The sequence below is a fragment of the Saccopteryx bilineata genome, chromosome X, assembly GCF_036850765.1.
Source record: "Saccopteryx bilineata isolate mSacBil1 chromosome X, mSacBil1_pri_phased_curated, whole genome shotgun sequence".
Classification (NCBI taxonomy): Eukaryota; Metazoa; Chordata; class Mammalia; order Chiroptera; family Emballonuridae; genus Saccopteryx; species Saccopteryx bilineata.
Window position 1 is genome coordinate 64,651,103 of NC_089502.1, and position 26,065 is coordinate 64,677,167.

At 41.3% G+C, this 26,065-nt stretch overlaps 1 protein-coding gene across 1 annotated transcript in view; it reads left to right on the forward strand.

Annotated features, from left to right (window-relative positions):
- The window catches only part of CHM (CHM Rab escort protein), a 190,573-nt gene that overhangs the window by 111,283 nt on the left and 53,225 nt on the right, over positions 1-26,065 (forward strand). The window contains exon 9 of the mRNA XM_066248947.1: positions 19,451-19,528. Within this exon, the coding sequence (XP_066105044.1) occupies positions 19,451-19,528 (78 nt within the window). The remainder of the gene's footprint in view (positions 1-19,450; positions 19,529-26,065) is intronic.

Genomic DNA, 26,065 nt, shown 5'->3' on the forward strand with positions numbered 1-26,065 from the left:
CTCCAAAGCTCTCAGGGCCTGGTGCCCAGTATTTTTCTTAAGAGGCCGAGAAAGTCTCTTATCACCTTTAGGAAAAACTCAGGTTAAGGCATCGACCTACTATTCATTTTTCATATACAGAATCTCACATACATAATTTTAGAAGGAAACCATTGCCTTAACATTTTATATTTATGAATTTGGTGAATATTTTCAAAGATTGTTTTCAAATTCTAAAGCCTTAATATATTTCAGTTTTTATCCTTATAATTTCAAATTTTGTATATAAATGAATAGGTATCAGTTCTACTTTGAAAATATGAAGAGCTACTTTGTGTTTTGTTGGATTTGTCTTGGGAACATTACATCTACACAGTTTGCTTCTCTTGTAACAACAGATGCAGTAACCCTAAAGTCTGTTTTACTTATTGTTACATTAGTTTTTAATTAAAGAAAACACAACTAGTGGGAGGCAGTTACTTTCTGTGAAATATAATGAAGATTTATTTTGGAAATGACCTTCACTTTATTAGCTGAAGCAGTAATCAACAGAATTAATAGAATAATCACATTATACACAAACTCATAAATCATCATGAATACTGCTGTCAAAAGTTCAGCTATTAATGGGTCCTATTGTTTTGCAGCTGTATTAAAAAATGCAGCCTCTGATTTCTACGTTGATAGGCACTGAAATTGCTTTTTTAAAGGCTATGTAGGATAGTGGTACTATAGCCAAAAATGTTCACAACTGTTAATTTATCTGTAATACAATTCGATGTCACCAGGGCAAAGTTCAAATTGAGTACAGGGCTGGCATGCTCTCTTAGTCAAATCTGAGTCATCCTTGGAGGCAGACTCAATTAGAGTTCTATTGCTTTAAACGTCTGTTGTTTGGGATTAATGGCATCAGAGTTTGGTTCTACTCCAAATATATATCTGAATAATATATTGGATGGATGTTCTGTTGTTTTTGTGAATTTTGCTTGAGCTTGTTATAAACAAGTAATTGAAGTGGCAGTTTAATATTTGAAACTTACAGAAAAAAATGCATCTCATTAGATCAGTCTTCATATTTCTCAGGAACTGTTTACATGGATTCCCACGTTCTTTTTAACTTTAATTACAGTGGGAATCTGGGAAATTCTTTGCAGTTGAGCTTTGTGTGTTTTCGCTCGTGCCCTATAGTTGCTGATCCTTAGAAACAAGCTCTAGGTACAGCTTTGTGCAGCCAAGCGTTACGCTCTGTCAGAGCCTATTAACATAGTGAATTCGTTTTTGAAAAAAATTTAAGACTTTTTATAGTTAGAAAACAACTTGTCTTTTTAAATTAATGTGCAGGTGTGATGTTTTTATTTTGTATCATTGAAACTGATATTTTCTCTTTTTCCCTCTGATTTTGACAGACATGTTCACAAGTGAGGAAAATTGTCTTTACTCTCTGTCATTAGGCAGACCCAGCTAGGAATTTCTCATGATCATTGCTTAGTTTTCACATTTGTATTTTCATTTTGTTCATTCTTAGCTCTCTCATACGTAAGAAAACTACAAAGGATATCTCTGTATTAAATGCTATGTAACTGAGGTGTACATTGTAAGTAAGAGGAATTAAAAGTAAGATTTAAACTTTGATTTATCACTTGCTCTCATCTCATGGAGATGAGATCTTATTTTAAATCTAAAAACAGAAGCTGAGCCTGACCCCCTAGGGGGTGGTGCAGTGGATAGAGTGTCGAACTGGGACGTGGAGGACTCAGGTTCGAAACCCCAAGGTCGCCAACTTGAGCACGGGCTCATCTGACTGAGTGTGGGGTTGCTGTCTTGAGCATGGGATTATAGATATTATCCCATAGTTGCTGGCTTGAGCTGAAAGGTCACTGGCTTGAAGCCCAGGGTAGTTGGCTCGAGCCCAAGGTCACTGGCTTGAGCAAAGGGTCACTTGCTGTGCTGGAGCCCCCCCCCCCCCATCAAGGCACATATGAGAAAGCAATCAATAAACAACTAAGGTGCTGCAACGAAGAACTGATGCTTCTCATCTCTCTCTTTTCCATTCTGTCTGTTCCTATCTGCCCCTCTCTCTGTCTCTCTCTGTCACAAAAAATAAGTAGATAAGTAAATAAATACAGAAGCTGAGATCATTCTAAATTCACAGGTTTTCCCAAAGTAACTCCATTACTTTTTATAGTCAATTTGAAATGGAAGCATCCTACTGTACTCAGAAAAACAGATTGTGGCCTTCTCAAAGCATCACATACCTTTTCCTTTTCCCATATTTTCTATAGTTGACAAAATGAATGGGCACTCTTAGACTTCTACCAGTTCTATTAATATTTGCATTTTGGGCCCTGGCTGTTTGGCTCAGTGTTAGAGCATTGACCTGGCGTTTGGAATTCCCAGGTTTAATTCTCGGTCAGGGCACACAGGAGGTAAGGGGACCATCTGCTTCCCCCCACACACTTCTCCCACAGCCATGGCTCAGTTGGTTTTAGTGCATGGGCTCTAGGCCCTGAGGATGGCTTTATGGAGCCTCCGCCTCAGGCACTAAAACATAGCTGGGTTGCGAGAGCATGGCCCTGGATGGGCAGAGCATTGGCCCCAGATGGGGGTTGTCAGGAAGATCCTGGTTGGGGTGCACGCGGGAGTCTGTCTCTTTATCTCCCCCCCTCTCACTTGAAAAAACAACAACAAAAAAACCCCAAGAAACAAACAAAAATATTTGCATTTTGCTCTCCTTGACTGATTTCCTTTTCTTTTAGACTTGAATGTACAACATCCTGAATAATAGTCATTTAACATAGAACATACATGACAAGATAAAGAAAAATATTAAAAGAAAACTTAGTGACCGATGGAAACGTAGAGATTGCAATGAGTGCAGCAGGCAGCTACACGGAGCAGCTGGGATGCAACCCCTGGTCTGTACTTGCAGGCTCCCTATTGCCCGATTTTCTCTTCAGAGAAGCCAGCAACCCAGATTGTAAATGCCACAGGAGTCTTTTTACTTTTTAATTTTTAAAATTTTTTTTGTATTTTTCTGAAGCTGGAAACGGGGAGAGACAGTCAGACAGACTCCCGCATGCGCCTGACCGGGATCCACCTGGCACGCCCACCAGGGGGCGACTCTGCCCACCAGGGGGCGATGCTCTGCCCCTCCGGGGCGTCACTCTGCCGCGACCAGAGCTACTCTAGCGCCTGGGGCAGAGGCCAAGGAGCCATCCCCAGCGCCCCGGCCATCTTTACTCCAATGGAGCCTTGGCTGCGGGAAGGGAAGAGAGAGACAGAGAAGAGGGGGGGGGGTGGAGAAGCAGATGGGCGCCTCTCCTGTGTGCCCTGTCTGGGAATCGAACCCGGGACCTCTGCACGCCAGGCCGACGCTCTACCACTGAGCCAACCGGCCAGGGCTCTTTTTTTTTTTTTTAACTGAAATTATACAAAACTTATCTACCGGCGACTTTATTGCATGGGCTTCCAGTGGCAATTTTTTGTGGTAGGCAAAGGGCAATTTTTATTTGTACATTGAAGTGGATGCTGTCTTTCACCGAATTGAGATTTAAAAAATTACTGTAGTAATTTCATAATGCTTCTTCATTGCATCACACTCAAATAGCAACTGTGGGGCACAGTGAATTTACACCAGGCAGATACCACTTCAGAAGACTGCATTTGCATTTTTTTTTTTTTTTACAGAGAAAGAGAGAATCAGAGAGAGGGATAGATAGGGACAGACAGACAGGAACAGAGAGATATGAGAAGCATCAATCCTCAGTTTTTCGTTGCGACACCTTAGTTGTTCATTGATTGCTTTCTCATATGTACCTTGACCACGGGCCTTCAGCAGACCGAGTAACCCCTTGCTCAAGCCAGTAACCTTGGGTCCAAGCTGGTGAGCTTTGCTCAAACCAGATGAGCCTGCACTCAAACTGGCGACCTCAGGGTCACGAACCAGGGTCCTCCGCATCCCAGTCCGACACTTTACTGCACCACCGCCTGGTCAAGCTGCATTTGCATTTTGAATTGTTCTATAAACTGAACACCCCTTAGGGGAAACAATAAGCATTCCAGTGGTATGTTTCTTCTCACAGAAGGACAGCCTAGAAATTCAGGTATTAGCCTTTGACTCTGTCTGCATTACTGTTATTCTCAGTTTCTGGAGCTAGGCCCTCTTCTGGGTCCACCCTTCCGCCCTGGCCCGGGCTGGGCTCCTGCTCTAACCCAGGAGCCCTCTGTACCCACCCTCTGCCTTCTGCATTGAGCTACCGTGTCACTGCCAGTGGCATTCTGTCTGTCACGATCCAGGCCCTTCCATCTAATTTTCTTTTTAAGATTTTATTTATTGACTTTTTAGAGAGAGGAGAGAGAGAGAAAGAGAGGAAGAGAGAGAAGAAGGAAGGAAGGAAGGAAGGAAGGAAGGAAGGAAGGAAGGAAGGAAGGAAGGAAGGAAAAAGAAAGGTAGGTGGGTGTTGGGGGGACGGGAAGCATCAACTAATAGCAGTTGCTTTTTGTATGTGCTTTGTTCTGGGCAAGTGCAGGGTTTCGAACTGGCGACCTCAGCATTCCAGGGCAGGCTACTTCCACCTACTTTTTAACCCCATTCAATAATCATTTTATCCTTCAGCAACTGCTATTTCTCAGTTTGAATATCCATTCAGGTGTCTGTGCACATTTAATTTTCTGCATTTTCTTTCATTTTCCTATCTTTTAGAAGCTGCCCCTGCCCCTGCCCCCTACATTCTAGCCTGTTCCTCTTCATGGTTTGACTCAGGCCCAACCATCAGATGTTCCTCCACTACTCCTGGTTGCTGGAAGCTTTGTGGTTTTAGGAAAGTAGTTTAACCTCTCTGAATTTCTGTAACAAGTGCTTGTAAAGGTTTGTCCCAATTCTGACATTCTGTAACTCCTTATCATCTTAACACATCTTGACCACTCTGTCCTTTGAATTCCCTTGCAGTGTATTTCTAGTCTCTACCATGTAATGGAGTTTTTAATTTTTCTCTAGTTGCACTTCATGTCATTTGTCTCTTATGCTTAACAGAGGGTGAAGTCTGTGATTTATACATAGCTTCTGTGAATCTAGTGCATTGCAGTAGTTAGTTAGTTGCTTTGAGCTGTTTCAGTCTTGCTCATAGGCCTAGATGAATCGTGGCTGACAGCTCTAACTTCAGTCCCAGGCCAGTACTATTAACCTTGAAACTGGGAGGGCTTGCAGCCCTTTCCTAGGATGTGCCGGACACAAATGTCTGCTATTCGTTTTATTTCACTGTGTGAATAGACACGAACCAACGAAGGTTAAAAAAATATGAAAGTAAGCCCTGGTGGGTTGGCTCAGTGTTAGAGCATTGCCATGGCATGTGGAAGTCCTGGGTTCAAATCTAGGCCAGGGCACACAGGAGAAGCACCCATCTGCTTCTCCACCCCCCCCTCTTCTCTCTATCTCTTCCCCTCCTGCAGCCAAGGCTCCATTGGAGCAAAGTTGGCCTGGGTGTTGAGGACCACTCCATGGCCTCCACCTCAGTTGCAATGGAGCAATACCACAAATGAGCAGAGCATCGCCCCCTAGTGGGCATTCCTGGTGGATCCTGGTTGGGAGCATGCGGGAGTCCCCTCTTCTCACTTAAAAAATAAATAAGTAAATAAATAAAATTTCTGTGCAAATCTGATCATGTCACTGCCCTGCTTAAAACCTCCTGGTGGCTTCTCATTCCACTGAGAATAAAATTGGAAGCTCTTGGTCTGGCCCTTGAAGACCTGCACAGTCAGGCCCGTGTCTCTGTGACCCCTAAAGACCATAAAATGGGGATAAGAATACTAATACCTATCCCACTGAGCTGTTGCATAGATATTGTAAGTCCATGCATATGAAGTGCTTATTCTGTCCCTGAACATCATAAACGTTCAATAAACTATAGCTTTTGTCAGTTAGCGCCTTCTATAGAAAGGGGCCAACACTTCGGATGGTGTTTCTGCCTCTCTGCTGGGTTCCAGCCCTGAGTGCTGTGTTGCTCTCTCTCAGATACACTGGGCTAGTTTGCACCTCCAAGTTCTCCAGTTTGCTTTTCTTTCTGCTTATAATATTTTTTCTGGATCTCTTCACATGCTTGATTTCTCCCGTCACCAGGTCTCAGCTCCAATGTTAATTCAGTAAAGTGGCTTTCCCCAACCACCCTGTGTGACACACAGATCTCTGTATCTCCCTCACTTTATCCTATTTTATTCCAGAACACATATCACTGTCAACTATTCCATTTCTGATTTACTTTCTCTCTCATACACGAGATGAGATATACATCAGCAAGGACAGTATATAGCTTGTTTACTTTTGTACCCCTGGTGCCCAGAACTACATCTGGTACATAGTAGGACCAGTTTCATAAATATTTGGGAAGAAGTTAACATCAGTGCTTGTCTTATCAGCATCAGGAACTCTCTGGAACTTTCACAGCTCCCAGCAGGGAGGGCATTTGAATCCACCAGGTGCCTAAGTTGATTATATTAGGAGAAACTAGGCCTTGAACGCTTGTGGGTAGAGTCTCACAGTCACAGCAACATTGCCTACAAAGCCCACATACTTGGTACAATCTGTAGTCATTGGCCCCTTTGCAATAGAAGGCACTAACTGACAAAAGCTATAGTTTATTGAACGTTTATGATGTTCCAGGGACAGAATAAGCACTTCATATGCATGGACTTACAATATCTATGCAACAGCTCAGTGAGATAGGTATTAGTATTCTTATCCCCATTTTATGGTCTTGAGAACTGAAGCAGAGTCATGAGTACAGGAAGCAGGACGGATGCCTGCGCAGTCTCTGAGACTTCTAAGTCGACTGTCTGTATTGATTTGATAACCAACTCCAAGAGCTGATGTCCATGTGATTCTCAGTACTTTGGAACTGAGATTATACACGTGACTTTTAGTGACCTTTTAGTTTCAGTGATTACTGCTTGCCAAACAGGTTCTCTTGGGTTCTAGCACCGTGACCAATATCTGGTAGGCTTCCATTTTGGAATTGTTATGAATATATAACTGTTTCCTAGGGCTGCAGGTGTCATTACCCCTTGTTTAGCTCTTACTCTTCTTTTTAATAATTATGGATTTTAGAGAAAGAGGAAGGGAGAGAGAGGAGAAATAATTTATTGTTCCACTTATTTATGCATCTGTTGTTTGATTCTTGTATGTGCCCTGACTGGGGATAGAACCTGCAACCTTGGCATATTGGGATGACATTCTAATCACCCAAGCTACCTGGCCAGTGCCTAGCTCTTGCTCTTCAGAAAACATTTGGTTTGGGGCAATAGGAAATCTGTGCTGAGCTGGATGACATTAGTTTGAGTCGTAGAGGGTTCTGGGCTTGGTGGGTAGTGGAGACCAGGGTGGCACTTAACACTGTCCACGTTTGCATTCCCAGGAGACAGCCCGACTAGAGCAAATATGTGTCATTCATTTCTGACAACAACCGTTCAGTCGCTCCCCACCCCCTATATCCAGTTAGAAAAAAGATACCAGATACCAAGAAAGAAATAAAAGAGATGTTAGTGTACATAAACACGCTAAGTAATATAAATATATAGCCAGTAAACATGATGTAGTGATATAAATATACAATGTAAGGATGTAACTCATAAAATGTTATGTCTTATATAACATTAAAACTGGTGCGAGGCCCTAGCCGGTTGGCTCAGCGGTAGAGCATCGGCCTGGCATGTGGAAGTCCAGGTTCAATTTCTGGTCAGGGCACACAGGAGAAGCACCAATAGGAGAAGCGCCAATCTACTTCTCCACCCTTCCCCCTCTCCTTCCTCTCTTTCTCTCTTCCCATCCTGCACCCAAGGCTCCATTGGAGCAAAGTTGGCCTGGGGGCTAAGGATGGCTCCATGGCCTCTGCCTCAGGTGCTAGAATGGTTCCAGCCGCATTGGAGCAGAGCCTCAGATGGGCAGAGGATCACAACCTGGTGAGCATGCCAGTTGGATTCAGGTCTGTGCATGCGGGAGTCTGACTGCCTCCCTGCTTCTAATTTCGGGAAAAAAACAAAAAAAAAAACACAAAACAAAACGTGTGTGTGTGTATAGCAGTAAGACTTTTGGGACTCCCTGGAGTGTGCATTTATTTATGTATTATAAAAATAAACACATACATTTATTTATGTCCCATGCACATTTTTTTCAGACCTGTAGGCACTGCGTACACATAATAGAAATTTCAGTGTATGGGTTTTTTTTGTTTGTTTGTTTTTAGCAAGAGAGAGAAAGAGACAGAGGGACAGATAGACAGGAAGGGAGAGAGATGAGAAGTATCAGCTCTTATTGTGTCACTTTACTTATTTATTGATAGCCTCTCATATGTGCCTTAACCAGGGGGCTCCAGCCGAGTCAGTGCCCCTTGCTCAAGCCAGCAACCTTGGGCTCAAGCCAGCAACCTTGGGCTTAAGCCAGTGGCCATGGGTCAAGTCTATGATCCCACATTCAAGCTGGTGACCTCATGGTTTTTTTGTTTTTATTTTTTAACAGAAACAGAGAATCAGAGAGAGGGACAGATAGAGACAGACAGACAGGAACGGAGAGAGATAAGAAGCATCAATCATCAGTTTCTCGTTGTGACACCTTAGTTGTTCATTGATTGCTTTCTCATATGTGCCTTGACTGTGGGCCCTCAGCAGAGCGAGTAACCCCTTGCTCTAGCTAGAGACCTTGGGTCCAAGCTGGTGAGTTTTTGCTCAAACCAGATGAGCCAGTGCTCAAGCTGGCGACCTCGGAGTCTCGAACCTGGGTCCTCTGCATCCCAGTCTGACGCTCTATCCATTGTGCCACCGCCTGGTCAGGCGACCTCATGGTTTTGAAGCTGGGTAGAGTCCCAGGTCGATGATCCATCCACTGTGCCACCACCGTTCAGGCAGTGTATTGTTTTAAATACAATACTCTGAAAAAAGTATATGTCGGAATATAGTTAACAAGTAAGTAACACAGCTGAACTTCATGCAGGTAGATATAATCACTGAAGCTTTCTTGTCTCTCACAAAGCTATAGGGTGCCTAGTCACTGTTGAATGGTACTTCTTTAGCAGTGCAGGTTAAGCTGGGATGTCATTAAGGCACAGTGACGATGACCAGCGCCCACTCAGTTCTCTTTTTTGTTTGTTTGGTTTTTAATGGCATTCGATAGTGTTCCAAATGCATTTCTGTAATGACTATTTTTTTTTCGTATTACAACCTACTGTAAATATTTTTTTTTAGTTAAATCCTGGAAGTGTTTACTTGTTGGCCTCTAGGCCCCCTGCTGCTCTGTAGAAATGCACAGGGCTGCCCTGTTGGGCATTTTAGCCTCCGCAGTGTCCACCCACTCTGCCAGTTCAGTTGTCCATTACTGAAGGTGTGTTTTGGATCAGCATGCTACCATTTAAGGTCCTGGAAGAAAACATATGTCTTGTGGAGCCTATTACCTGCGAAAATTCATGTTCAAGTGTTTGCTTCCTGCTAACAGCACTTTCTCTGTTGAAAAATCTCCCTCTTACCAAAATAATTTATTTGCAATTCACTTTTTAAAATGTGGATTGCAAAGTCCGTATAATTTGGTAGGTACTTTGAAGGTGAATGTTTCCTTCGTTAGTCTTACTCTGAATTAATATTCTTTATAAAGTGAAGTTGCACGTAGTTCATTTAGCATGTATAGGTAGAGAATCAACGCGCCTTTTGGGAGACAAGAATGTGGAGAAATCGAGGCATTGTTTTACTCTTTGTAATAATATTTGCAACTGGTCAGTACTGAGAGCAAGTTTGACCACCTGACTCCATGTTGTTTTCCTTTGTAATGCCAAAAAGATGGTACTGAGGCTGGCCTGGTACTGAGGCTGGCCTGGTACTGAGGCTGGCCTGTGGTGGCGCAGTGGATGGAGCACAGACCTGGAATGCTGAGATCGCAGGTAGAAACCCTGGGCTTAGGTCAAGGCACATATGGGAGTTGGTGCTTCCTGCTCCTCCCCCCTTCTCTGTCTCTTCCTCTCTAAAAAAATTAATAAATAAAATCTTTAAAAATAAAAGAAAGATGCTACTGATAGGCTGTTTGTATGGCTAGCCGAGAAAATTCTGGGCCCAGGCTGCCTGAGTTTTTGTTTAGTAACATAACAGTTTATTACAGGACCTTGGGCAAGTCCCTTGTGACTTTTCTTTCCTTCATTTTCCAAATCTGTAAATGTCTGACTCACAGAGATACAGGGTGCATGGGTCAAGCCTCTGGCATGTGTAAGTACTCAGAGCTCACCATGATGGATATTTATACTGTCATTATTGGCTGTGTGCCCCAAAGACCAGTGTGACCAAGTTATCTCCTCACTTCTGTCACTCTCACTCCTGGTTTCTTCTGGAAATGACCACTCTTTGCATTCGGCATGCAGCTGTCAGTGACTGCTTGTTACTGGACTCCTTACCCACCTACTGAAGGTTTCCGTAGTGGCTCGTTGCTGCCAAGTTGCACCCCGAACCAACCACAACAAAGGCAAAGTATGACAATAACTGATAAGAATAGTACACATAGGAGTCTTTATTTATCCCATCATTGTGCCTGGCAGTTTTTACAGGCCAAAGAGTTTTGTCACTTGGGCTTACGGTACTTGAGGAAAATACAAAGGTAAGAGAGAGCAAGTGTCACCCCTTGCTGGTGTGCAGGGAAAGCCAGTGAAGAGTAGTATGCAAACATGCACATGCAGCTGTGTGCTTATGCAGGTGCAAGAAATTATAATAGATATCAAGTCATCTTTCCAAGATCACAGAGGACTTCCAACGTTCTCATTGAAAATGAAGACATTTGTTGGATTAGCATGACGGTGTCTCATTGGACTTCCTCTTGTATGAAATTCACCATCATCCACACAGAACAGTTCTTAACATTCTTTACATTCTTATGTTTCTTCTATTTGGCATATGTCCACTCTTAAAAAATCATGTTGTTGACAACCAGGTAGTTTTTGTCTGACCAGTGGTGGTGCTGTGGATAGAGTGTCCACCTGGGACCCAGGTTTGAAGCCCCAAGATCGCCAGCTTGAGTGTGGGATCATCAACCTGACCCCAAGGTCGCTGGCTTGAACAAGGGGTCACTGGCTCGGCTGCAGCCCCCCAGTCAAAGCACATATGAGAAGCAATCAACAACTAAAGTGTCACAACTATGAGTTGATGCTTCTCATCTCTCTCCCTTCCTGTCTCTCTCTTTCTCAGAGAAAAAGAAAAAAAGAAAAACAGGTAGTTTTTGATGGCTTACTAAAATAAATAGTTATAGATGCCTTTCTTGCATTTTCTGCTATTTAAATGTATTTTACAGATGTTCCATTTACCCTAAAAACTTCACAGAAACAAAAGTATTTTAAACAAAAGGATACTTGATAAAGTAGCAGTCTGTTTCATAAAGAATAATATGTTATGAAAGGAGGTCTTTGGAACATTTCATTTAATTTTAGTTAAGTGGATATCTCATGCTTTTGATAATACTGCAATTGTCTATGACATAGCATTTTATGATTTTTTTTTAACCTAATACAACGTATAACTATTGTGAACTTGATCCCCTTGCTTTTCTTGGAATCTGGACAATATTTAAAAATTGCCCCCCGCCCTTTGTGGTGTGTGGTTGCTATGTGTGTGTGTGCGTGGATAAATAAACAGGGGCTGTTGTGACTGAAATGCCAAACTCTAGCAGCTGGAGACAGCTTATCTATGGCCGCTTATGAAAAAGTTGTAAACAGTGGTGCTACTACTACTCACATCATGAAAAAATATCCCTAGGTAAATGAAAATACTTATTTTGTGGTCCATATTTTAAAATTGCTTATCTCTTTGGGGGCCTTAACCTCATTCAGCCTGTTTATTTTTAGTGGGCCAGTAATAATATTTTGTGTGCGTGTGGTCTCTTTCAGTCTCACAGGAAATTGATTGTGAATGTTGGTCTGATTATCTGTGTTCACTACCACCAATAGGCAGAATACAATTTGGGAAATGTAGGTGAACCGTCCAACAGAAAGATGACTCTTCTAACCCTGTTTAGAATTTATCAAGTGCAGTATCTCAAATAATACCAGGTTTATCAGCATAGTTAATACCTATTGTTCCATAGTGTGCTATGTGACTGGTGAACAAGATTAGCAGAAAGGGACAATATCTTGTAACTGGTGTCCTGGGTAAAATTTGCAAGTTTTAGATACATGAAATTTTGCTTGCATGCTGTAATGTGCCATTTCTTATATTATTCTAAATTTGTAAATGGAAAAAAAGAACTAATTTCTTTGTTGTTCTACACTAGGAGAAATTATTACCTAACTGCCTCTATCCTAACTTAGTCATGTTCACTAAAATGATTGAATTTAGAAACACAGAAGGGATATTATGTGATACTTAAATAATTTCAATTATCTCTACCATAAATTTATGTTTGTACTATTATTATGTGTTTCTGAAACATTTTAAGGATATTTCAGAAAGGATAGAAAATAACATACAGATTGCCATGTAACCTGTTACACTTTTGTCAAAACTTCACATGTTGCGGTATTTGATCTCAATATATTTTTAAAACAGAGCGATTAAAATCTTCAGTGTAACTTTCACTGTTTCCCTTTCTATATAAATCGCTACTTTCCTGAACTTAGTTTTGACAATTCCCCACAATGTTTGTGTACTTTTACTACATATAGATGTACTATGGAGAAACGATACATAGTATTTTTCATGTAAAGGTTTGAAACTATAAATTCTATTACTAGGGACCAATGATTTTCAACCAGTTTGCTGCAAGAATTTTTAAAACATGCAATATCTGACCATTTAGTCAGGGACACTGACTTCTTTTCTCTTAGGTTGTCAAACAAAAAATAAAATGACAACAGCCAACACAGGAATAGTGACCTGAATGAATGAATCCAACTCATACCTATTTTTTTTCTCAGACTGACAAAAAATATATGCATATTTTGTGTGCCATGAGATGAAACAGGTTGAAAATCACTGCCCTGGATTTATTCTTCCTCAATTTGTTGTTATCATTCAGTTTTTATGATTTTGCCATTTATCTATGTTGATAGATGGGGCTGTAAATGCCCCCGTTTAAATTGCTTGCTGTATTCCATTGTCCAATGTGAGAGGTTAAATCAACTGTACAGTTTAGGAGGTACAGTCACCACAAAACTGCTCACACTTCTGGCACGAACTGCAATTTTGGGGGACTTTCCAAAACACTCTCAGGTTCGATAGTTGACTAGGACTCTGAGGACTCACTAAAAACTGTTGCACTTACACTTAGGATTTATTACAGGGCATGGGTATGGGTTGAAATCAATCAAGAGAAGAAGGGCATTGGATAGAGGATGGGGGTGCCAGTAGGGGGCCTTCCAGCTGTTCTCTCCCTGGGGAGTCAGGACAGTGCTGCCCTTCCAGCAGTGATGTGCGGCAGTGTGCAGAGCATGGCCAACCAAGGACACTTCCTGAACTTCAGTGACCAGAGTTTCTATTGGAACCCCATCACTCAGGCATGACTGATGGCCCAGTAGGCTGACATCACTCTCACTTTCACCAGAAGTTGACTGATACCACGTGACCCGAAGCTTCCTACCTAAATCATACTGTTGGTTTTTCCAGCATGGCTAGTTCCCAGCTGAAGACTGTCTAGTGTGGCCATTTTGTTAGACTGCCTGGTGATCTGTCATCCAAAGCACTTATTTTAGGCTTGGTATTCCAAGGACTTAGAGATCATCCCCCAGAACTCAAGGACAAAGGCTAGACCTCTTTGTGGGCCAGGGTAAATTCTTTATTACAAATATGAATATACCTTTTTTTTTTTTTTTCTGAAGTGAGAAGCAGAAAAATACAAAACAGACTCCCACATGTGCCCAACCAGGATCCACCCGGCATGCCCACCAAGGGGGTGATGCTCTGCCCATCTGGGGTGTCAGTCAGCTGCAACCAGACCCATTCTAGCTCCTGATGTGGAGGCTATGGATCCGTCCTCAGCACCTGGACCAACTTTGGTCCAGTGGGACCTTGGCTGCAGGAGGGGAAGAGAGAGACAGAGAGGAAGGGGAAGGAAGGAGAAGCAAATGGGCACTTCTCCTGTGTGCCCTGGCCGGGAATCGAAACTGGGACTTCCACATGCTGGGCTGATGCTCTACCGTCGAGTCAACCAGTCAGGGCCCTACCACATTTTATTTTGCCCATTCTCCTCTTGATGGATATTTGGGTCACATGTGATTTATATAAAATAATACCTATTTTACTTAACTCACAAATGCTTATGTAACTCTTATTGTGTGCTGGGTACTGTTTGGCTTCTTTACAAATATTAATTTAATCCCCTGAAGAACACTCTGAGATAAATAATATCATTCTCATCCCACAGATGAAAAAATAGGATAGAGTGAGGCTAAATACCTTGTTTAAAGTCACACAGCCAGTAGATGGAATAGCTTAGAAGTGAACTCAGGCAGTTAGAATCTTTCCTCATAACCACTGTGCTATACTGTCTAAAATAATGCAGCAACAAATATTTCTATACCATCTTCTGGTATATATGTAAAATAGGTTTTGTTAGATTTATTCCTAACAGTAGAATTGTTATACTGCAGATGTGTGCCCCTTCAACTTTACCTGATGCTGCTAAATTGTTATTCCAACCGATATATTTATTTTTTAAAAATATTTAAGCCTGACCAGGTGGTGGCACACTGGATAGAACATTGGACTGGGATGCAGAGAACCAAGGTTTGAAACCCTGAGGTCGCCAGCTTGAGCATGGGCTCATCTGGCTTGAGTGCGAGATCACCAGCTTGAGCACAGGGTCACCGGCTTGAGCTTGGGATCATAGACATGACCCCGTGGTTGATGGCTTGAGACCCAAGGTCACTGGCTTGAGCCTAAAGGTCACTGGTTTGAAGCCCAAGGTCGTTGGCTCAAGCCCAAGGTCGCTGGCTTGAGCAAGGGGTCACTGGCACAGCTGGAGTCCCCTGGTCAAGGCCCATATGAGAAAGCAATCAGTGAACAAATAAGGTGCCACAAGGAAGAATTGGTGTTTCTCATCTCTCCCTTCCTGTCTATCCGAATCTGTCCCTCTCTTTTACTCTGTCTCTGTCAAAAAAAATTTTTTAAATAAGTGAATGATTCTTTATTTTTCTACTTTTAAATGGATGGAGGTTTACTGCATAGACCATTTTATATAAGTTTTTCAGGACACGTCTGTTTCTTGTGAATTCACAGTATTATAGAATAATATATATATATATTGAAGAATAATATATAATATATATATTATATAATAATATAATAATATATTATAGAATAATATAATATATATATGATCCAAAAGCAAGCAACAAGTTTAGAAGTTAACTTACACTGTTTTAATTCTGTGGAAGTAAATTCTAAAAATATTTGTATAAACTTTTAAGATATTGTCATATATCTTTCCTAGTCTGTGGCTTTTCTTTTCATTTTCTTTTGTTTTACAGGTGTTTATAATTGTAAAATACTCCATTTTCTCAATTTTTTAGATGATTTTGCCTTTTGCTTCTCATTTAAGAAATATTTCTTTTCCCTGAGCCTCAAAATATATCCTCCAATACTTTCTTGTAAAAATTTTGCTTTTTATTTTTTTTTATTTTTCTGAAGCTGGAAATGGGGAGAGACAGACAGACTCCCGCATGCGCCCGACCGGGATCCACCTGGCACGCCCACCAGAGGCGATGCTCTGCCCACCAGGGGGCGATGCTCTGCCCCTCTGGGGCATCGCTCTGCCGTGACCAGAGCCACTCTAGCGCCTGGGGCAGAGGCCAAGGAGCCATCCCCAGCGCCCGGGCCATCTTTGCTCCAATGGAGCCTTGGCTGCGGGAGGGGAAGAGAGAGACAGAGAGGAAGGAGGGGGGGGTGGAGAAGCAAATGGGCGCTTCTCCTATGTGCCTTGGCCAGGAATCGAACCCGGGTCCCCTGTGCACCAGGCCGACGCTCTACCGCTGAGCCAACTGGCCAGGGCAAAATTTTGCTTTTATATTTATGCCTTTCATCTACCTGGAATTACTTCTGAATATGGCGTAAAAAAGGGATATAATTATTTTCTTCATGTTAATCAAAACCATTGTTGCCTGACCAGGCCATGGCGGAGTGGAAAGAGTGTTGGTCTGGGGCGCTGAGGACCCAGGTTCAAAAGCCCGAGGTCGCAGGTTTGAGTGTGGGATTGTAGACCTGACACCATGGTCTCTAGCTTGAAGCCCAAAGTCTCTGGCTTGAGTAAAGGGTCACTGACTCGGCTGGAGCCCCCTGATCAAGGGACATATGAAAAAGGAATCGATGAACAACAAAGGTGCTGCAGCAAAGAGTTGATGCTTATCTCTCTCCCTTCCTGTCTGTCTGTCTCTCTCTCTTTCTCTCTGTCTCTCTCACTAAACAAAAACAAAACGAAAAACACATTATTTTGGTGGTCTGCTCTCTCCCCACTGATGTGTAATGCCTCCACTGTCATGATCATGTTTATATATATATATGCATCTTTGTATTAGTTTGCTCTTGCTGCCATAAGAAATTACCAAAACATAGTAGTTTAAAGGGAAACAAATTTGTTATTTTATGTCATAGAGGTCAAAGTCTAAAATGGGTAGGCAGGGCTGCGCTTTCTCTTGGATTTCTGGGGGAGAGTCTGGTTTTTGCCTTTTCCAGCTTCCAAAGGCTCCCTGTGTCCTCTGGCCAGTTATACCTCCCAGCGACATTAGCGCCACAGTCTCTGCTTCCGTCTTTAGATCTTCTCTCACTTTGAGCTTCCTGCTTCCTTTTTTTAGTACCTTTCTGATGGTACTGCATGCACTGGGATAATCAGTTTAATTTCATCATCTCAAGTTCCTTAAGTTGACATATCTTGCTGTGCAAGGGAACATGTCCATGTCCACAGGCTCTGGAGATGAGAATGTGAACATCACCGGTGAGGGTGCTCTTGAGCCGACCACAGCCTTCTCTCTGGACTTTCCATTATTTATTTATTTTTAAATTATTTTTCTGAAGTGAGAGCCAGGGAGGTAGAGAGACAGACTCCCGCATGCACCTGACCGGGATTCACCCTCATGCCCACCAGGGAGCAATGCTCTGCCCATCTGGGGCGTTGCTCCGTGCACCGGAGCCATTCTAGTGCCTGAGGCAGAGGCCACAGAGCCGTCCTCAGTGCCCGGGCCAAATTTGCTTTAATGGAGCCTTGACTGTGGGAGGGGAACAGAGAGATAGAAAGGAAGGAGGTGGGAAGGGTGGAGAAACAGATGGGCACTTCTCCTGTGTGCCCTGGCCAGGAATTGAACCTGGGACATCCACATGCCGGGCCGACACTCTACCACTGAGCCAACTGGCCAGGGCTGGACTTTCCTTTATTCTTATGTTTTGAACTCATTTCATTTAAATATACTCACAATCTCTGTCTGCTAGCTCTACCATCTGAATTAAGTTGTTGGGAGTCTAATCCTGCTGTTTGTGAGGTCTGTGGATTCTCACTTAGGATAAGATATGTTTCTTCATCTGTTGTATAATTTTAGAATATAAACTCGTCATAAGGGTTACTCAATCTCTGGCAGTATCATGTGACCTGATTTGAGGTCAGATTGCTTAGGAAGTCTTAGTAATTTCTGCCATCAAGACTCTGGGCGTAGTACTGACCTGGAACCACTTTCCATGGTATTTTATTGGTCAAGGTTTCTTGGGTCATATCATAATGTAATTTCATACCCTCAACCTGTGTGAGGGCAGACTGCTGGTTATAAATAGAGATAAAATCGTCTTTCACTAAGGGCTTTAGAGAAAATATATTTTAAAAAATATTTTCTCCCTCTTGCCTGACCAGGCGGTGGCGCAGTGGATAGAGTGTCTGACTGGGATGCGGAAGACCCAGGTTCGAGACCCTGAGTCGCCAGCTTGAGAGCGGGTTCATCTGGTTTGAACAAAACCTCACCAGCTTGGACCCAAGGTCGCTGGCTAGAGCAAGGGGTTACTTGTTCTGCTGAAAGCCTGCGGTCAAGGCACATATGAGAAAGCAATCAATGAACAACTAAGGTGTCGCAATGAAAAACTAATGATTGATGCTTCTCATCTCTCCATTCCTGTCTGTCTATCCCTATCTTTCTCTCTCTCTGACTCTCTCTCTGTCTCTGTGAAAAGAAAAAAAAATATTTTCTCCCTCTTGTAGTAAGGGAATTTTTTCCCTAGGTCACCCTTTCACTGAGGTGTAGCCCTTTAAAGATTCAGACATTAAGAAACTATCTAGGCCTGACCTGTGGTGGTGCAGTGGATAAAGCGTCGACCTGGAAATGCTGAGGTCGCCGGTTTGAAACCCTGGGCTTGCCTGGTCAAGGCACATATGGGAGTTGATGCTTCCAGCTCCTCCCCTCTGTCTTTCTCTCTCTTTGTCTCTCTATCTCCCTCTCTCTCTCCTCTCTAAAATGAATAAATTAAAAAAAAAAAAAAAAAGAAACTATCTAATTTCCTATTACCTGCCTATGTGCACATTAAAACACAAGCCCTTGGATTCATGAGATTAGCAGATGCTTGTGTATCTTTGGTCATCAGTAGCTGGTTTGGGGGGTAGATAGCTGAGCTTTGCTTAGTTTTACTTAGGGTTTGTTCACAATTCTAGGCTTCCAGATTATATTCTTTTTTTTTTTTTTTTTTTTGTATTTTTCTGAAGCTGGAAACGGGGAGAGACAGTCAGACAGACTCCCGCATGCGCCCGACCGGGATCCACCCGGCACGCCCCGCTCTGCCCACCAGGGGCGATGCTCTGCCCCTCCGGGGCGTCGCTTTGCCGCGACCAGAGCCACTCCAGCGCCTGGGGCAGAGGCCAAGGAGCCATCCCCAGCGCCCGGGCCATCTTTGCTCCAATGGAGCCTCGGCTGCGGGAGGGGAGGAGAGAGACAGAGAGGAAGGAGGGGGTGGGGGGTGGAGAAGCAAATGGGCGCTTCTCCTATGTGCCCTGGCCGGGAATCGAACCCGGGTCCCCCGCACACCAGGCCAACGTTCTACCGCTGAGCCAACCGGCAGGGCCTATATTCTTGATAGTAGGATTTCTGTTGTGTCAAAATATTATTCATCTTATCTCGGAGTTATTCTTTTTCTTAAATATTTTATTTTTAACTTTATTCAGTTTTTTTTTAGAGAGAGAGACACACACACACACACAGAGAGAGAGAGAGAGAGAGAGAAGGGAGAGGAGCAGAAAGCATCAACTCTCATATGTGCCTTGGCCAGGCAAGCCCAGGGTTTTGAACCGGCGACCTCAGTGTTCCCAGGTCGACACTTTATCCACTGCACCACCACAGGTCAGGCTCGGAGATATTCTTAATACTGTAATGGAGGAGATAGTAAGTTATCAAAGCCTTTTTTTCTGTAAGACTAGTTATTAAATGGAAGCTATTTAAAAACAAATAATGTTACCTTAATTGTCAACTCAGTCCTAATTCTCGTTTTCCTATTCTCTTCCTAGGATGTGTGCTGTATTTGGTGGAATCTATTGTCTTCGTCACTCAGTACAGTGTCTTGTTGTGGACAAAGAATCCAGAAAGTAAGGATGAGATGTGTTACCTTCGTATATTTACACCCCAAGCACAGGTGAAAAATGCAAAAGTCGATTTTTAAAAAATGATTCTTCAAAGATCCTCCTTGGTGTTAATAACATATCAACCTTGATTAAAAGTAATTTGTGTTTAGATCCTCCAGAACAAGGAAAGTGAGTTCAGAATATAGAAACTAAATTAATTTTTGTGCAATATAACTATAGCTCCTGATCATCCAAGCTTGGAAGACAGATCATTTCAGCTGCCGGGGGTGGGTGATGAGTGATTTCAGTTTTCCTTGTGGCCTTACCTCCTCTAATTGATTTTCATCAGATGACAACAAAGCCCTCTGTTATTGCATTTTTAAAAATGGAGCGCACCTAAAGACTCATCAGATTAATCTCTGCTGATAATGCATGTCACTTCAAGAGAACAAACTTTAATGAGTTTTTAGGGAGATTGTTGTCATAAACTATGTTGCCCTGTTATCTGAGGATAAATTCTTTTACAAGCATAGCAGGCCTGCAGGCTGGTACAGGATTGAAAGGAAAATGTACCTGGCTTTGTACAAAGCTGAGCATCATCTATATATCTATGTATTTTTATATTTAAATTATATTTTTCTGGGATTCATTATTTAGCTATGAAGATATGCCCTGAATTGCAGTAAGAGCTCTTCAATTTCTGTTTTTTACCTTAAAAATGAAATGGGTCAGTTGGATCACATTTTAGGATCTGGTAAAATTTTCCTTTCTGTTACGTGTTCTTAAGCATCTACTGACCTATATCTTTCATATGACTATATTTTGGCTATATAAAACATTGTTATTCATTTCCAATTTGGAGTCCTTATGTTTCTTTCTCTTGCCTGATTGCACTGGCTACGGCTTCCAGAACCTTGTTGAATAAGAGTGGAGAGAATGGGCACCCTTGTCTTGTTCTTGATTTTAGAGGAAAAGCTTTTACTTTTTCACCATTGACTATGACATTGGCTGAGGGTTTGTCAAATGGCTTTTATTATGTTGGGTATGGTTGCTTCCATAACCCATTTTATTGTTTTAACCCCTTGATTAGTGAGTTTCTTCATGCTCTCTGACCCCTGGGAGTGAGTTCTTTTTTTTCAAAAAATGAATTTACTTCCAGTTCCAGATTTATTAACTTAAAATCATGTTTGTTTGATAACCAATTTATGGAAACAAGAACAGACATTTGCCTTTTTTTTAATGTTGCCTTACACTTTTTTAAAATCAAAATTTTTGTATGATCATACTCTGGATGGTCAGGAAGCACTAGGATGTATATGAACGTTCGTACTACTCATAGGGTTAATCATAAGCAGATGTATTTTATCAAATGTTTTTACTCCATCTATTGATATAATCATGAGTTGTATCCTTTATTTTGTTAATGTATTGTGTTATATTGACCTATTTGCATATGGTGACCTATCCTTGTGTCCCTGGAATGAAACCCACTTGATTGTGATGTATTTTTTTTAATGTATTGTTATATTTGATATCCTAGTATTTTTTTTAGGATTTTTTCTATCTCTGTATCCATCAGAGATGTTAACTGGTTTGTAGTTTTCTTTTTTGTGTGTTGTCCTTGCCAGGTTTTGCTATCAGGGTTATGTTGGTCTCATAAAATGTGTTAAGAAATATTGCCCCTTCAGTTATTTGGAAGAATTTGAGAAGAATAAGTTTCAAATCTTCTTTGGATGTTTGGAAGAATTCACTAGTGAAGCTATGTGATCTCTGAATTTTACTTTTTGGGAGGTTTTTGATGATTGCTTCATTTTCCTCAATGCTGATTGGTCTATTTAAATTTTCCAGTTATTTTTGATTCAATCTAGAAAGTTTATATATTTCTAGGAACTTAACCATTTCTTTCAGGTTTTGAATTTGGTGGCATATATTATTTTAGTATGATGCTTTCTTTGATTTCCATGATGTCTGCGGTAACTTCATTTTTTTCATTTCTGATGTTGTTTATGTGAGTCTTTTCTCTTTTTTCCTTAGTGAGTCTAGCCAGGGATTTGTCAATTTTATTAATATTGTCAAACAACCAGCTCTTCCTTGTATTAATTTTTTGTATGATTTTTATATATTTTTTTTATTGAGAGGCAGGGAGGCAGAGACAGACTCCTGCATGCGCCCTGACCAGGATCCGATGGGCAAGCCCCCTACCAGGTGATGCTCTGCTCATGCTCCGATGCTTAGCAACTGAGCTATTTTAGCATCTGAGGTAAGGCCATGGAGCCATCCTCAGCACCCTGGGCCAACTTGCTCAAACCATTAGAGCCATGACTGTGGGACAGGAATAGAGGGGTGGTGGAGAAGCAGATGGTCACTTTTCCTGTGTGCCCTGACCCGGAATTGAACCTGGGACTCCCATGTACATAACTGATACTATACTGCTGAGCCAACAGGCCAGGGCCCCTTGTATGGTATTTTTGTTTTCTGTTTCATTCAATTATGTTCTAATTTTTATTATTTTCTTATGTGGACTTTGGACTGCATTTGTTCCTCTTTTTATAGTTCTTTGAATTGTTTACTGGAGGTTTTTCTTGTTTCTTTTTTTAAGAAAAAATGTATAAGTATTAATTTGAGCCAAACTGAGTTTGGACACATGCCAATGAGATATATCTCAAATGCACCAGAGAATAAATTTTGCAGGTTTTTTTTTTTTTTTATCTTTTTGCCTTAATCAATCAAGTATTGATTCATTTATTTATTTTCTGCATCAATTTTTGTATTTCAATTACAATTGATGTACATTATTATATTAGTTTCAGGCATACATCTCAATCATTAGACATTACATAACTTACTAAATGATCATCCCAAACAATCTCACGCCCATCTGATACCATACATAGTTATTAGAATCCTGGTGACTATATCCCCTATGCTGTACTTTATATTCCATGACTATCCTGTAATGACCAATTTGTACTTCTTACTCCCTTCACCTTTTTCAGCAGCCCTCCTAACCCCCCTTCTATCTGGCAATCGTCAAAGTGTTCCTTGTATCTGTGAATCTGTTTCTATTATGCTTGTTTGCTTATTTGGGTTTTCAGATTTAATTGCTGATAGATATGTATTTATTGTCATTTTATTGTTCATATATTTTATCTTGTATAAAATTCTTTTTAACCCTTTGATTAGTATGAACATTCATGTACGTCCTCGTGCCTCCTGACCATCGAGAGTATGATCAAACCTGTACGTGTTTATTTACAGATGGGAGATACGCGAGAATTGCATGAGATAACAAAAATTTTGGCTTTAAAAATGTGTAAGGCCACATTAAAAAAAGGCAAATGTCTGATCTTGTTTTTATAAATTGCTTATCAAACAAACATGATGTTAAGTTAATGAAAGTATAACTGGAAATAATTTCATTTTTTGAAAAAAGAAAACTCACTCCCAAGGGTCAGTGAGCATGAAAAAATTCACTACTCAAACGGTTACAGAAGATCTTTCAGCATTTCATATAATACTGGTTTGGTGGTGATGAACTATAGCGTTGTTCTTATTAAGAAGCTCTTTATCTGTACTTGGATTCTAAATGGGCCTGCAGGTTGGGTGTGGCAGGGCCTCAGGGAATCAACAGGGCATGGTGAACAGAGTTTGTGAGGTTGATGGAGAGGCAGATATAGTGCCTGCCTGCCAGCTCTCTGGTCGGTCAAGGGCTCAGCAAAGGAACAGGGGTCTCTGCCAGCCCTTCTTTCTAGTGGAAAGCGCCCCCCCCAGCTCCTGTTCTGATAGTGAACAGTTGATTTCCTCCCCATATGTCCCCGGTGCCTTTCATACTGCTCTCTTAGTGCTGGACCTCAGAGGGGGGCTAGTCTGAGTGCGTCTGTGTGAGAGCCCTTCAGAGGAGCTGCGTGGGACTCCATCGGCTCTCTGTCCTCCCTTGCTGCAATCCCTGCTGGGTTTACAGCTAACAATTAGGGGGACTATGCTTCCCAGCCCTGTAATCCTGAGGGGGCGTCTGCTCCATGGCTGAGACCCCTCACTCCTCAGGAGTGACCTCCACAGCCAAGGTGTCCCTCCTGATTTTATTCACAACATGGGAGTGTGGGGTGACCATCCCCTTCCATGTCTCTGCCCCTCCTCCCAGTCTTGCTGTGGCTCCTTTTTTTTTTCTTTTTTTCTTTTTTTCTTTTTCTTTCTACAGAGACAGAGAGAGAGAAAGTCAGAGAGAGGGACAGACAGGGACAGACAGACAGGAACGGAGAGAGATGAGAAGCATCAATCATCAGCTTTTCGCTGCAACACCTTAGTTGCTCATTGATTGCTTTCTCATATGTGTCTTGACTGTGGACCTTCAGCAGACCAAGCAACCTCTTGCTCGAGCCAGAGACCCTGGGTCCAAGCTGGTGAGCTTTGCTCAAGCCAGATGAGCCCGTGCTCAAGCTGGCAATCTCGGGGCCTCGAACCTGGGTCTTCCACATCCCAGTTCGATGCTCTGTCCACTGTGCCACTGCCTGGTCAGGCATGCCTCCTTCTTTAATTCCCTGGTTGTAGGACTTCCACTCAGCCAGATTTGAGACTATTCTGAATTCTGATTATGCTGTAGTTTAATTGTAATGAAGGGAGTACCAAGCTTGCCTTCTTCACTCTCTTATTTCTTGAGTTAGGCCTGTAATGATACAGACTTCCTTCTTGTTACTGCTTTCACTGCATCCCAAAATTTTGGTATGTTATGTTGTCTTTCTCATTTGTCTCTATATATCTTTTGATCTAACCTTTTGTTTCTTCTTTGACCCGTTATTTTTAGTAGCATGTTGTTTAATTTCCACATACTTGTGTTTTTTTATTTATTTATTTTTACTTTTTGCAGTTGATTTCTAATTTTAAAGCATCGTGGTTAGAAAATATGCTTGGTATGATTTTCATCTTTTTAAAATTTGTTGAGGCTGGTTTGGTGTCCCAACATATGGGTTATTCTTGAGAATCTTTCCTGTGCACCAGCGAAGAAATTTATAATTTGATGTTCTGAGGTGAAAGTTCTCTAAATATCAGTTATTCCCATTTGATCTAGTTTGTTCATTAAGGATAATATTTCATGAATCTTTATATAGAAAACCCTAAAAATACCACCAGAAAATTATTAGAAGCAATAAATACATGATTTTGCTGGCTACAATGTCAAAGTACAAAAATCCACTGTATTCCTATATACTAACAATGCAATTTCACAGAAAGAAATAAAAAAATACTCACTTTTGCAATTGCAAGAAAAATAGTAAATACCTAGGAATAAACTTAACAAAGGATGTGAAGGAGCTATGTGCTGAAAACTACAAAGCATTACTAGAAGAGATTGAAAAAGACAAGATAAAATTGAAAGATAGTTCATGTTCATGGATTAGAAGAATCAACATAGTTAATAGAGCCACATTACCCAAAGCAATATATAGATTTATTACAATCTACATCAAAATCCTAATGACATTTTAAAAATAAATAGTATAAAATATCACCAAATTTGTATGGAACCACGAAAGACCCCAAATAGACAAAGCAATGTTGAGAAAACAGAAGGAAGTGAGAGATATCACACTCCTTGACTTCAAATTATAGGTAGTTCCTGGGTTGCTAACGAGATAGGTTCTGTAGGATTTTTCTTAAGTTCAATTTATACGTAAGTTGTAACAGATACTTCTACCTATTAAATTCAACTAGGACAGAAGTTTGTCTTAACATAGTATTTCTTTTTACTTTTCTGTGCATCTAAATACTTAAACATTTTCTAAGCTACTGAACCAATTTCATTCATAACCGGGGGACTGCCTATATACTACAAAGTGACAATAATCTAAACAACATGGTGTTGGGAGAAAAACAGATACACAGACCAATGGAATAGAATTGAGAGCCCAAAATTAAACCTACATGTATATGGGCAAAAAATTTTTCTACAAAGGAGTCAAAACTATACAATGGAGAAAAGAAAGCCTCTTCAATAAATGGTGCTGGGAAAATGGAAAGCCACATGCAAAAGAATGAAACTCTACTGCTGTTTGTCCCTATATACAAAATTAACTCAAATGGATCAAAGACCTAAATATAAGACCTGAGACAATACATTACATAGAAGAAAACATAGGTATTTAATTCATGGGCCTTGTTCTTAGAGAATATTTTATGAATTTGACCCCAAAGGCAAGGGAAGTAAAGGCAAAAATAAATAACTGGGACTATATTAAACTAAAAAGCTTCTGCCCAGCAAAAGAAACCACCAACAAAACAAAAAGGTAGGCAACTGAAAGGTAGAAGATGTCAAACAACAGCTCCAACAAGGGAGTATATGTAAAGTATATAAAGAGCTCATGTGACTCAACATCACACAAACAATTTGGTAGTTAAAAAATGTGCAGAGTACCTGACAGACAACTCTCCCAAGAAAACATACAAATGCCAATAGATATATGAAAAGATGCTATTAGAGAAATGCAAGTCAAAACTACAATGAGATACCACTCCATACCTGTTAGATTGGCTGTTACCAACAAGACAGGTAATAAGTGTTGGAGA